A 12,834-nucleotide genomic window follows, 5' to 3' on the forward strand; every position below is an offset into this window, starting at 1 on the left:
GGGTATGCTCAACCAATCCTAGCCTATCATTCCCTGGATAGAACTGTACCATCAGAACTATTTTTAGATCCAAGCCATTACAGAATTTGGAAAGGGGAAGTCATCCCTAAGGTACAGCAACAAACCCTTCCTTTTCCAAATGGAAAAGCTGAGACTCTGAGTGGCGAAGGGACTTGCCCAAGGTCATACAGCCAATTAGGGGCTGAGTCGGGACTGAACCACACATCTCCTGACACAAGTTCTACTAGTCTTTATAGCCCCCCCTTTCTAGGTTTCTCCAAATCAGGGATAGCTGGACGTGTCGCTTTGGAGGACAGCAATCAAAATGTTTCCTTACACAATTCAACTTTAGTTTGAATGACCCCAAGATGATTCCCTAGCTGAATTCGACCCCCCAACCCACCCTTGGAAACCAGGTTAGACCCACTGGTAAATCCAGAACACAGAGCGGCAGCTACATTTTTTTTTCCCCTAAATAAGGTATAGAGCATGGGACTCCACCTCCTCTCATCTCTTCCCCACCTGCCACTTTAAGGGTTACTGCTTAAAGTTTGGATTTAAACCCGACGCGAGATCCTCGGAGCAATGGCAATGACTAGACTTTACCAGGCTGTTTGGCATCCCCCCCCAGCCCCGTGCCAAGGTCCTTTTGTGATACTGGGTGATTCCAACTGACCCCTTGGTGCTATCCCCTCTCGCATCTCCCAGACCTGTAACCTGTCTCTTCCCATGCCCACACTCAAACAGATTCTCCCTGAATGCTCTGGCAGGCGCTGGGGGGCTATTCCGCCCATCTGTTCCACCCAGCAACAAATACTGCGGGAGCACGGGGGAGAAAGGACTCGATTGAGACTCAATTAGCAGGAACCCCAGTTTGTGGGAGGTAGGAAATCACACTTTGCTGCCTGCAAACACTTTGGCCAAGGTGAGCCGGAGGGATCTCCCGGTTCCCAGTTTAATAGCACTGCAGCAGAAGACACAGAAATGCATCCACACGGACCCCCCCTGCACACACACTCCCCCTCTCTCCTCGCACAGACACACACACGCACACGCACACAAGGCAGCGGCCGCAAAATCAACTCACAGGATCTCCAAGTCGCGCAGCGCTCGGAAGGCTCCATCTTCAATGCAGTTGATGTGGTTGTTGTCCAGCTGCCTGTGGAAAAGCAAGGGGAGGGCATGAAGGCTGAGTGGGGGCAGCGCCGAGGAGCCGGGCGGCCCGGGCCGGGCGGCCCCGGCCACCCGAGCGCCTGTCCCTCCACCCCTGGCAGGCTCTGCTCGTCCCCGCCAGGAGCTCGCGCAGAGCCAGCCTGTCTGCCACGCTGCTCCGTCTCTGCTCTCTGACTGTCTGAGAGAACTACACAGACGAGCGCACCAAAGGCTGTCAGGTCTCAGTAAATATTAATTGCGCATTTTTTTTTTTTTTTTTTTTTTTAGGCAGAAGGGAGTAATTTCATTACATTAGGGCATCCAATCCATTACGAGCTCTTACCGTCATGTCACTGAAACAATTTCATTAAGCTAAAGGCCTGTAAATCATTGGAGGTCACTGCTCTGCCCTCCACGACCTCCCAGAATGCTTTTTTCCCCTCTCTCCCTCTCCCTCGTCTCCCTTTACTGGAAGTTGCAGTCTTCTGCTCTGACACAGTGCTAAATCTCAAGGCTTTATCTGCCCAAGAGCAGCGAGGGTGCATGGGGAATATACCAATTCCAAATTAGACTCAACTAATCTAATTTTATAGTCTTTTTATTATTCTAAGCACCAAATGTCTGTGGTGGTTTGATGCCTCCGTGCTTTGTTATGGGGCCCATCTGGTAGGTCATTCTATTGAAGCATTTTCTGACTACAGAGCCCCTCAAACTGCACCAACCACCATCAACATTAAAGAAATCCATTGATGGAAGCGTTCCTGATGGGGGAAGAAAAAGAATATTGTTATTGCCTTAAAGATGTACCACTTAAATTTAAATTGGGGAGAATTAAATGCACCTATTTCAGGACTCCTTTTTTTAATTTCCCTTTCCATCTTATGAGCACGAAAATAATGTCTTTTAAAAGGATGCCTTGACTAATATGCATTCTAGTTGGGGACTGAGGTATTTTAGTAGAAGGATAACAAATATATATCATTATCTCTAAATCAAAATAGGTCTGATGTATAAGTCAATAACCACACTCCAACTCAAATCTCACATTATATATCAGCCATTTGATTTCTAAAATACAGAAAATTTTACTAGCACCAGATTGTCTATTATATTTTGTGTGTGGAACACACCATGGTATTTGGGGGGAAACAGCCGAAAGAAGTATGGCTGTACTGAGAAACTCTTACCGACTTTTTTTTTCTCTTTTGTCTCAGAGAAAATCAGCCCCTCTCAGATGAAGGGATTTCCTGATGCTGGAATTTTCATTTGGGACTTGTACTAATCTATCCCAACAACTCTGTGCAAAAGATGTGTCAATGATTCGTTCGGTAACCCTCACGGAGGATTTTACATTCTGCTGCAGGAAGGCGGAATTAAAATTAAAATACTGTTATCATCGAGAAACTAGATAGATCTAGGATTCCTTAAACACCCATGAATGAAACACATACAATTAGACTGATGCCGAGTGTCATTAACAGAGGGGCTTTGCCACGATATCGGGTAACTGAGTCATCTCAATAAATGCTCCCGATACAAAATTTAGACATTCAGGATTTAAAAATAAATGATAAATGGGTATATCAAGAAGAAGAAGCACTCTTTAGGTCGACAACTTCTATAGCTAGTTTTCAAAGTTCTTGCTCACGCCCGCTCAGGTGAAACCGCAGCACTATTGCTACCCGGAATTCTTCTGGAGTCTTTCTTAACATGAGTTTGCTGAATGTCTTTTCCCAAGATTTCCTGTAAGTACTGGGGCCGCTGACTCCCCACAAAGGTTCTATTATGGCAGCCTAGTACTGCTGCCCAGTTTCTAGATTTATCATCAGTTTAAGGGCCAATGAATCAACAGCCCCTGCCCCACATCAAGGCCACCAAACCTTACCAAGCAGAAATGCAGTGGAGTTGGCTTTTGGCTCCAAGAAATTGTTCAATAAATATGCTGAATTCGGCAAAAATGGCCCCATCCACCTAAGTAGAAAAAGTAACTAAATCATCAAATTGAGAAGTCTGGGGTAGTGTGTAGAGATGGCAGTTTGTGGTGCATCTGCTTTTGGGCAGACATTTCAGAGAGGTCCTTGCTATTAGAATATTATTTATTTGCTATTTGTGAGATGCTTTCTGTTCTTTTTTCTTTTTGAGCATGAGAAAACAGGATACTTCTAAATGTACGGAATGTTATATGGAAAGAATGCAATTTGCAGGAGGAGAAGAGAAATTCATAGAAAGAAGGTAAAGAATGAAAGAAGGTAAAGAATTAAGTGATGAAAGGAGATTAAAAGGGTGGGGGGAGAAAAGATATGCAAAAGATGAATAACAAAGTCCACGGTTCACCCTTCCATCCGAGAGTCCTGCCCGGGGATACTTGAGTGGAGGGGACAGTGGAGGGGCTTGGTCACTGTAAGGCTAAAAGCAGAGGTCTCCTTTGTGGTCAGTTTCGTGTTGTTTAACCAGGTTCACTGGATGGCCCAAGTTGACACCTAGTCATTTATTAGTAATGGCAAAAACTGAGCTGTAATATAAGCATTATCTCTGTGGGTGTATTTTCATATTTTGTTTTTTTTAAAGATTTTATTTATTTATTCATGAGAGACACCCGGAGAGAGGCAAAGAGATAGGCAGAGGGAGAAGCAGGCTCCCCGCAGGGATCCCAGGACAGTGGGATCACAACCTGAGCCAATGGCAGACGTTCAACCACTGAGCCACCCATGCACCACTATAGACTATTTTAGAATGTATGAAATGTATCAAAATTTCAAATATTTATGCAGAAATGTGCTATACATTTATTATAACCAAGACTGTCTCCTTTTACTCTACATAGATAAACAGTATCCCAGCCTTGGTCATCAGTCATTTCCCATACATATTGTTCATTAAGGAAGTCTATGGGGGTATAAGGCCTAGGAGGATCGTGTCAGGCAAATGAAAACCTGAGAATTACTTCACTGCCCAGCTATTAATATCTTTATGGCACTGAGCATCAGAGTGTTCATAAAAGGTCATTAATTGTCTGCAATCCATCCTGATATTTCATGCAAATAAGCTAAGCCCCTAAAGCAAAGTAAATACATACTTGCTTCAGACAAGGTTTCTTTTTCTTTCAAGATTACATCTCAGGCACACAAAAGTTAGTCCCCAGGCACCGGGTGGGGAATGCAAAATAAACACAAGCCCAGCATTTCTTTGCAGGTGCTAAGAGTGGAGCACTACTAAGCACATAGAGAACCTTCTGGAGCTAAGGCCAAAGCCTTTGACTTAGCAGTTTGCTTCTGCGGGTTGATGGAGGCCGCTGAACTGTGCTCTAAGCTCCCGGGTCAAAGGTCCGTTTTGCAACTTTGAAAGGACTCTTTCAAAGACCCTCTCAAAAACAAATCAAAAAGCCCATCACTTACTCCATATTCTGTTACTCAGGAAGCACATATGTGTAAAAGGATCTTTGGATATGGGGGCCCAAAGAACTTAGCAGTCTTAGGGTGCCTGATAGTGTTCTTTCTCTTTTTTTCCATGGCAGTAAGAGGTGTATTTGACACTGCTATCGAATCCATTTTTACCATACAAAGTGATCAGCCCTGGTGCCTAGCACAGTGCTGAGGACTTCCCAGCTGGCCATGCATGGTTGAGAGTGAGTCCTTCTACTGAAGGTATGGCAGGGCTGGGTTCAAACTACCTGACAGAAAGAAGGCTCTAAGCCATGAGCTACGCTGTCCTGGCTGTGACCCTACAGCTCAACTAACAAGGAATAGAGATGTAGCTACATGGGGAACTTTCTGCCACCCGGACCTCCAGTGAGGGAGTATTTGGAGAGCATGCTTGGAATAACATGAGATTTCTGTGGGCCCAGGGTGAAGATGAGGAGCGGGAAGGCAGGGGATGGAGGGAAATTTGGTTGTTTTTTGGAGACGACTTTCATTGTCGTCTATTTTATACAGAAAACTCAATTTGACTTACACTCTCCCGCCTGTGACTAAGCCTAGAAGCCCCAAAACATTCATGATATTAAATTAACTGCTCTAATTTCCCTGGGCAGTTCAGATTTCACCAAACAATGTGTGCTAAAATGATACCAGAGTCCATTTAGAAAGGACTCCTCCGACAAGAACTAAATGCGGACTCCCTGAGAGGAGCTTTCTGACTACTGTATTTTTATTCTCCGAGAATATAAACAAGTCAGAAAGGAAAGCCAGCGTGAGTGAGGACTTAAAATAATCTTCACCAACGGCAGACAGGGAGATAGTGCTTTTGTAAGAATTCCCATTTGTAAGCATAATATTATCACAATTCATCTCTCTCAATCACAATTTCAAATTTCATAATTGAAGCAGGAAAGAAATATTTTCACAGTTCAAAAACTTAAGGAAGCATATCTAAATCCTTTAAAAGGGGCTTAAAACACCTGATCACAATATTAAGAGCCATCTACCTATCTCCTAACCACCACCACCACCACCCGCACAACAACAACATAGGAAGAAAGAAAATTTCATGATTTCCATAATGCTTTGGAGTCCCCATCAGGAAAAAAATACCTGGAAGATAAAAATCTCCAGAAACAGGCTTCTGGAGAAAAGAATTCCCAACTAGTCATTTAGATACAGGGTCTACATACCAAGGCACATCCATCCAGATGTTTACTTCTCATCCAGATGTTCTGGGGGACCCCAGCACCTCCGCCCTCAGATGGTTAAACTTAGCCTAAGGGCATGGTTCTTCCTCCGGGCCCCAAATCCAGCCACTAGTGTTTGCTCCAGGACTGCAGCTAGAGTTACTGCAGTTCTCATGCTAAATGGGAGAAGTGGCTAAGGTTCAGCGCTCTTTAGAACGAAACAGTTTGCTAATTTCCGAGCAAAACTGTCTACACACAATGCACACAGTAAGTAGAAGGACTTCTGCATGGAATTCACAAGGGAAGCCTTACTAGAAATTCAAAGCAAGCCTATGGTCTCGGAATCCAACAATTAATTAACCTGTAAGAGCAAATGAGTGTTAGTAGATGTTCACAGTGTATTAGGTACCTAGGATATGGAATGAAGTATAAGGCATCCTTTGAAAATTTTTGGAAGACGACGGCACCTGTGGTTTTTACATTTCAATTATTTTAGGAGATATAAGAGAATTCTAAAAACTAAGCCAATTTAAATTGTTTCTGATGAAGTATATATGTTCCTACATATACATAGTTGAAACGTGCTTGTTTTTCCATACTGAGGAGAAGCAGAATGTTGCAACTATTAAAAAAAAAAAAAAAAACAACCCGGGGAATCCCTTCTTTCTTAAAACAAGCCAGAAGACAAAACATGAAGTAGCCCATGAATGCTGTTTATTTTCTTCCCATTATTCAATTGTCCTTTAAGCAGAAAACAAGACACCTAGTAGTGCTTCTGGAAGGTTTGTTTTTTTTAAATGACAGTTTAACATTCTAAAAAATCACTATTGAAGAACAAATTATAGATAGAAGTATTTGTCTGCTGCTGGCTGGGGTCTTCAAAAGAAAAAAAAGCTCAAGGTTATTTTAACTCGCAAAGGGGAAAAATATATTCAAAAGAAATGCATACACTCCATATAATTGAGTACTGGCCACACTTTGTAGGCAAATCAAAAACTTGATCTAAGTCACAATCTGCTAATGAATTGTCACTACTTCTCATCATTAAGGAGCTACTGTAATTCCACATTAAAACGACATCTCAAATGAACAAAAAGGTGAATCTATTATTTTGCACATTTGGTACACTTGTCCACCAGACCCAAGAATACATGCATATTGATATGTTTACCGATCCATGAATTATTTATATATCCACAAAGATTCCTGTCTATAGAACTGACAACTTTATGCCTATTTTTCCTACATAATAATTACATATAACACCTCCCTATTGTATGCATGTAACTGCAAATGCATATTATAAAATAGTTAATGTGACTGCTGACCTCTGAAATTTAATGTGCCCATATCTAGTCCTATTTACAAATATATTTAGATAATTAAATGATTGTTAGTATTCCAAAGACTTCAACCAACCGAACCTATTTTCTAAAGGACAGAATCCTAGGTTAATTAAGCTCTCTGATCAGAACATCCTGCTTGGAACTTAGTTAAAATTTGGAGCATGAATCTATTTCCACAAGCAACCTTATGCATACTTTGCCACATGGCTAGCATAATACCTTTTATTAAGTATGTATCATATTGCTGTTCAACATATGCAACTTCTCAGCAGGAGCATAACTGCATCCACTCCAGTAGATGCTCCCGAAACCAAGCTCTGCAATAATGCAAACAAAGATGATGGATTAGCACCAAAGAGGCACGCCAGACCTTGGTGAATAAAGGGGTGTTTTACACATCACTGGGAAATATCAATAACTCCACTTCTGTGTTTACATAGTTTCCGGTTTGTTGGGGATTTGGCAAATGAATTTGTGCTGAAAAATGCAGGGGGAAAATCCCTGCAAACCAATTTAGCATGAAGGATAGTTGCTAGAAAGAAGCTGAGCTCTCATTTAATTTGGACAAGTATCAATTTGAAACCAATTTCTAGCATTTCTTGATAGATAAAACAACAACAAAACACCAACCAAATAAACAAAAAGCAAATCAAACGAGAACACATCATTATCTGTGTATTCACGATGAGAGTTTTGTTCGTTTCACAGCAACTTTTAGACCACAGGACCAAAGAAGTTTGGTTCTTGTTGCAGAATGTGCTCTCATGCTTTGAGGCTTGTCTCAATTCCATCCTTGTGTCAACCTGACATTAGGGACCAATGCGCTTCATATGTAGGATGTCCAACTTGCCAAGGTTTGTCTTGGAACTTTCCCCATTTGAGCACTGAAACTTCTGAGACCCATTCTGGGGAACTCATCAGTCCTGGCAAACTGCAGTAGCTGTTCCCCACTAAGACCCCCCCCCCGGGGGCGGGGTGCTGATTCAATGGGAAACAGATATACTCTGCACATCATTTCTTCACCAGTGTTCCTAAACCGTAAAATGTGTGCTGATTCACAAACTCGGCCTTCAGTTAGTTATGTCAACTCTAAGAGGCTCCTTACAGTGTCTCCTGTAATATGGGCTGTCCTTTTTACAGGCACACCTATAGCTACAGCCAGGCTGAGGCTGGGAGGAGCCCTGAAAGCTGCTGAGATATCCTAAGGTGCGTTCTCAACTTTCCTCACTGGGAATGAAAATATCTTTGTAAGAAGCACCGGGGTTTTACCCGGCCTCCAGGCTGATGTCGGGAATACTCAGAGGCCAAACAAATAAAAAGCTGTCTCCATAGCGATTGGGGCAGGTTTGTGGTTTCCCTAGTTACACTTTTGAGTGATAACCCCCTGGGGTTCCTCCCGGGTAGAGGGGTGGAGCGGGGAGAGTGAGAAACCAGAAGATGAAACTTGCTTTTGTTAACCGTCCTGAAAGTTCTCTTCCACATCTCTGTTTTTTATTTCTGTTTTTAAGTCAATCAGTATACACTGTCGAGAGTTTTATAAACTTTTCACCCCCACAAGGGTTTCAGAAATGTTCTCATTGGACTTTAGAGTTACTATTCCAGCCACACGAATAAGAGCAACAAGCAGTAGGCAAAGCAGAGGATGTCTTCCTGGACAGGAACAACTGTAGGCATCAGAGCCCAGGCGGGATGCTGAGTTGCATTCATATACAGGGTGTAAGCAGCTCTACTCTGGTTGGTCAGGGATCTCTGCCTGACAGTCCATGGAGGCTGCATCAAGGGAGGCCAGGGATGGCCTCCCAAGACCTCCAGAGATCTTTGTCTCCTTTAAGAGAATCACAAGAATCTCTCATGTAGAAATTTAAGACCTGAATTTACTTAAATCTCCAACCCATACTAAGTAACCTTCCGGAGGCTCTCAACATTTGCTAACCATTTTTTATAAAATAGAAGACCAGGGCTGCTGTAAATTTCTACGTGGTGAATGAAGTGACTGACTCACATCTGTCTTAGTGTGCCTAGGAGGCAGGACCTCTGCCCCAGTGGGTCTGGAAGGCAAAATATACAGCCTGAGATTATTCTCTAGTCTTAAAGTTTTGAGCTTGCTCGGGACCTACCTGTCACTCCTTTTGTCGTTGCTATTTCTCCCTGTCAGAATGGGAATGTCGGCCCTATGCCTGTCCCACCACTGCATTTTGGAAAGACATGTCTGATTTTAGAGGTTCATGGCTAGAGAGCAATTTGGCTCAAAATGAGTCATACTTTCACCCTCAATTCATTCATTTATTTTTTAAAAGATTTATTTTGAGATAGACTGCACGCAGGGGTAAGGGCAGAGGGTGAGAATCTTCCAGCGGTCTCGCGGCTGAGCACAGAGCCTGACAGGCAGCCCAATCCCAGGACCCATGAGAACACAGCTGGAGCTGAAACCAAGAGTCACCGACTGAGCTGCCCAAGTGCTCCACATCAGCCTCAATTTAGATAAGACGTTGGACTTTAGATTTTTAGGTTGATTCTGGAATGAGTTTGAATCTATTGAGATGGAATGAAACAGATTTTGCATGTGACAAGCATATGAGTTTTGGGGGGCCAGGGGCAGAATGCTGAAGACTAAATGTGTCCCCGCCCCAATTCATATGTTAAAACCTCTCTCTAAGGTGATTGTATTAGGAAGTGAGGCCTTTGGGAGGTGATTAGGTCAGGCAAGCTAAGCCCTCGTGAATGAGACTAGTGTCCTTATAAAAAGGGAATCCGAAAAGGGATTTCTTGCCCCCTCCACCGTGTGATGTTACAGCAAAAAGACAGCTGGTCCTCTAGGAAGCAAGCCCTCAGCAGACATAGCACCTGCTAGCACCTGATCTTGGCCATCTCAGGCTCCAGTACTATGAGAAACAACTTTCTGCTGTTTATAAACCACTCCGTTTATGGATAGCATCCATGCCCTCAAGTCTGTTTCTTCATTTGTAAGATGGAATAACATTTAGCCCAAAAGGAAGTTTTGAATATGAAAGTAATGAAATGTATGCACTCTGAAAATGTATTTGTGGCATTAATTTTCTTTCCTTTGAAATAAATAATAGTAAATACAGGGACTCATATAATCTCTAAAGTCTCCTTCAGATCTGAAGTTACGTGGCCTGAGGTCAATTTCTTATGAGATTCTTAAGAAAAAGTTCCTGTTCATCTTACTCAGATCCTTCTGTGCTTTGAGCCTATCCCTTTATCCCTTCTTCTTCCGTCCCAGACCAAAGAATCTATTATCTGAGATATTCAATATGTTTTTTTCTGGACTGAGGGCAGTAGTTCAGACTCACATGCTTTTTGTACTTCTCTAGCTGATAGGAGATTGAAATATGAGAAGCCATCAAAAACTTACATCAAGGAAAATACAAATTTTTCTCTTACTAGGAGAATGAGGGCAATATGGGCCCATATTTACAATTCCTGTAGGTGAGAACCTTTAGGGTGAGGGACTACAAAATTGAACCCCATTCCTCGGTGCTCACTGACCTTTTTCAATTAATAACCAACCACATTATGTGTTGAGCACCTAAAATAGTTAATTGCCACACTACTATCTATGGTGTGTGATTTCTTTCTCTCTCTCTCTCTTTTTTTTTTTTTTTTTTTGTTTTAAGATTTTATTTTTAAGCAACCTCTACACCTAGTGTGGACCTTGAACTCACAACCCCGAGATCAAGAGTCACACACTCCACTGACAGAGCCAGTCAGGTGCCCCAGTAGTGTAGGATTTTTTAATCTTAACATTTCTGAATCAGGACATGAGCCTTTAATGACTCCTTGGGGCCTAAGTTACAAATTGTCACAACACCACAACCACAGTCATAACTGCACATAGTACCTAATCATCATTTATTAGGCATCAAGTATTAAGCTGGGCATCTTCAGTGTCTTATCTCAGTTGGGTCTCAAAACATCACGATCCCTGTTGTACAGAAAAAGCAAATGAGACATTAAGAGTTCAGTCTCTAAGCTTGGACTTGAACTCAGGTCTACTCTCTCTCTCTCTCTCTCTCTCTCTCTCTGTCTCCCATGAATAAATAAATAAAATCTTAAAAAAAAAAATAAGGGGATCCGTGGGTGGCTCAGCGGTTTAGCGCCTGCCTTTGGCCCAGGGCTAAATGGAGTCCCAGGATCAAGTCCCACATCAGGCTCCCTGCATGGAGCCTGCTTCTCCCTCTGCCTGTGTCTGCCTCTCTCTCTCTCTCTCTCTCTCTCTCTCTGTCTCTCCCCCCCACACCCTCGTGTCCCTCATGAATAAATAAATAAAATCTTAAAAAAAAAAAAAAAAGAACTCAGGTCTATTCATAATGACATCAGGTGGTGCTCCTTCTCTGTAGACAGCCCTGACTCCCCAGCATGGCATCACTTCACTTGCTCTGCAGTATGTGAGTATACCAAGTGCTTGCATGGTTCTGTGCCTCATTATGCTGGTCCTTTCCACCTCCTCTGTTTGGAGAATCCCTTTTCATCCATCAAGGTCCTTCTCAGAGCCCACATCTAGTAAACTTTCTGGTGTAAACTCAGCAAAATGAACTGTTCTCTCTAAACCCTCCTGACCCTTTGGTCATCCTTACATTAGATGACCTATTTCACAGCAGTGGGGCTAACTGTAAAAACGAGAGGAAACCAAGGTTCAGAGAGGCAACGTAGCATCTTCAAGGGAACTCAGCTAATACTTTCGAGAGTCAGGGTCAAACTTGCCTTGCTGATCCTGGAGCTTCAGGGCTCAACCTCCATTGAATCTTCCCTCTCTCTGACTTCCAGAGTGCAGAGATAGGGAGCCTCTATTAGGACCATGTGGACTTAATGCAGTTATATTCAGTTGGGAAGAGGCTAGTGAGAAAAGTCAAGGTTTGGTCTTGGCAGTGGTCACTGGAACCTGGTTGCTTTCATTGGCCTGCAAGCATTCTGACTGAGGAGATGGTAGGTGAGGGCAGTACATCCAGTGGTGTCCCCTCACCGTCCTCTGTGGGTCTCTCATGAGATTCCCTGGAAGTATCAGGCCATTTAAACTTTTAGGATCATGGGGCAAGCAAACTGATTTTTGCTCCAGTATCTGGGGCTAATGGGCAGGCACCTACTCCTTAAGGAGATGCTCAATTTCCAGCTGACCACTGGGACCTGGCGAGTGGCCTCTGACCAGCCTCAGACAGCTTAGTGCTTTCCTGAGCAAGGTTCAGGCACATTCAAGGGAATGGCTCTCTGTGCTCTAGGCAACTGGCAAATTGCACAGATTTTAATCAATCTTTCTCAGGCAGGGCCTTCACCAGTGGTGACACAGGCTTGTCTTCTAAAGTTGTACAACCTGAAACAACCGGGCAGTACTAACCAGGTCATGTACTGGGATGTGCAGGGTCAGTGGCCATTAGTGAGGTGTCACTCAAAGGTATCTTTGTGGCAGCAGAAGCCAATTAAAATAGGTCTTGTAAGCTCACTGTAAGAGGATATCAAGGTCCCTATAATTAACTGCTGAAAAGGGGGCATCAAAACCCAGTAACATGGGCAATGCTGATAACTACATCATGCACAGACCTAAAATACTCTAGGAAAAGGCTGGCTTCTTTTTCATTACCATTATTTTTGGTGCACAACGAATGCCTGGACTCACGGGCAATTGAGACCATGGGCCGGATCTGTCTTGCTCACAATTGCACCTGCCCCATAGTGCCTAGCACACAGGAAGTGCTTGGTACACAACCCTAGGGG

General features: G+C 43.2%; 1 protein-coding gene across 1 annotated transcript in view; it reads right to left on the reverse strand.

The window, feature by feature from the left end:
* Positions 1 to 12,834, reverse strand: part of SLIT3 (slit guidance ligand 3) — a 589,537-nt gene that overhangs the window by 159,646 nt on the left and 417,057 nt on the right. Inside the window, exon 6 of the mRNA XM_041748203.1 lies at positions 1,088 to 1,159. Within this exon, the coding sequence (XP_041604137.1) occupies positions 1,088 to 1,159 (72 nt within the window). The remainder of the gene's footprint in view (positions 1 to 1,087; positions 1,160 to 12,834) is intronic.

Source organism: Vulpes lagopus, chromosome 3, assembly GCF_018345385.1.
Source record: "Vulpes lagopus strain Blue_001 chromosome 3, ASM1834538v1, whole genome shotgun sequence".
NCBI classification, from domain to species: Eukaryota; Metazoa; Chordata; class Mammalia; order Carnivora; family Canidae; genus Vulpes; species Vulpes lagopus.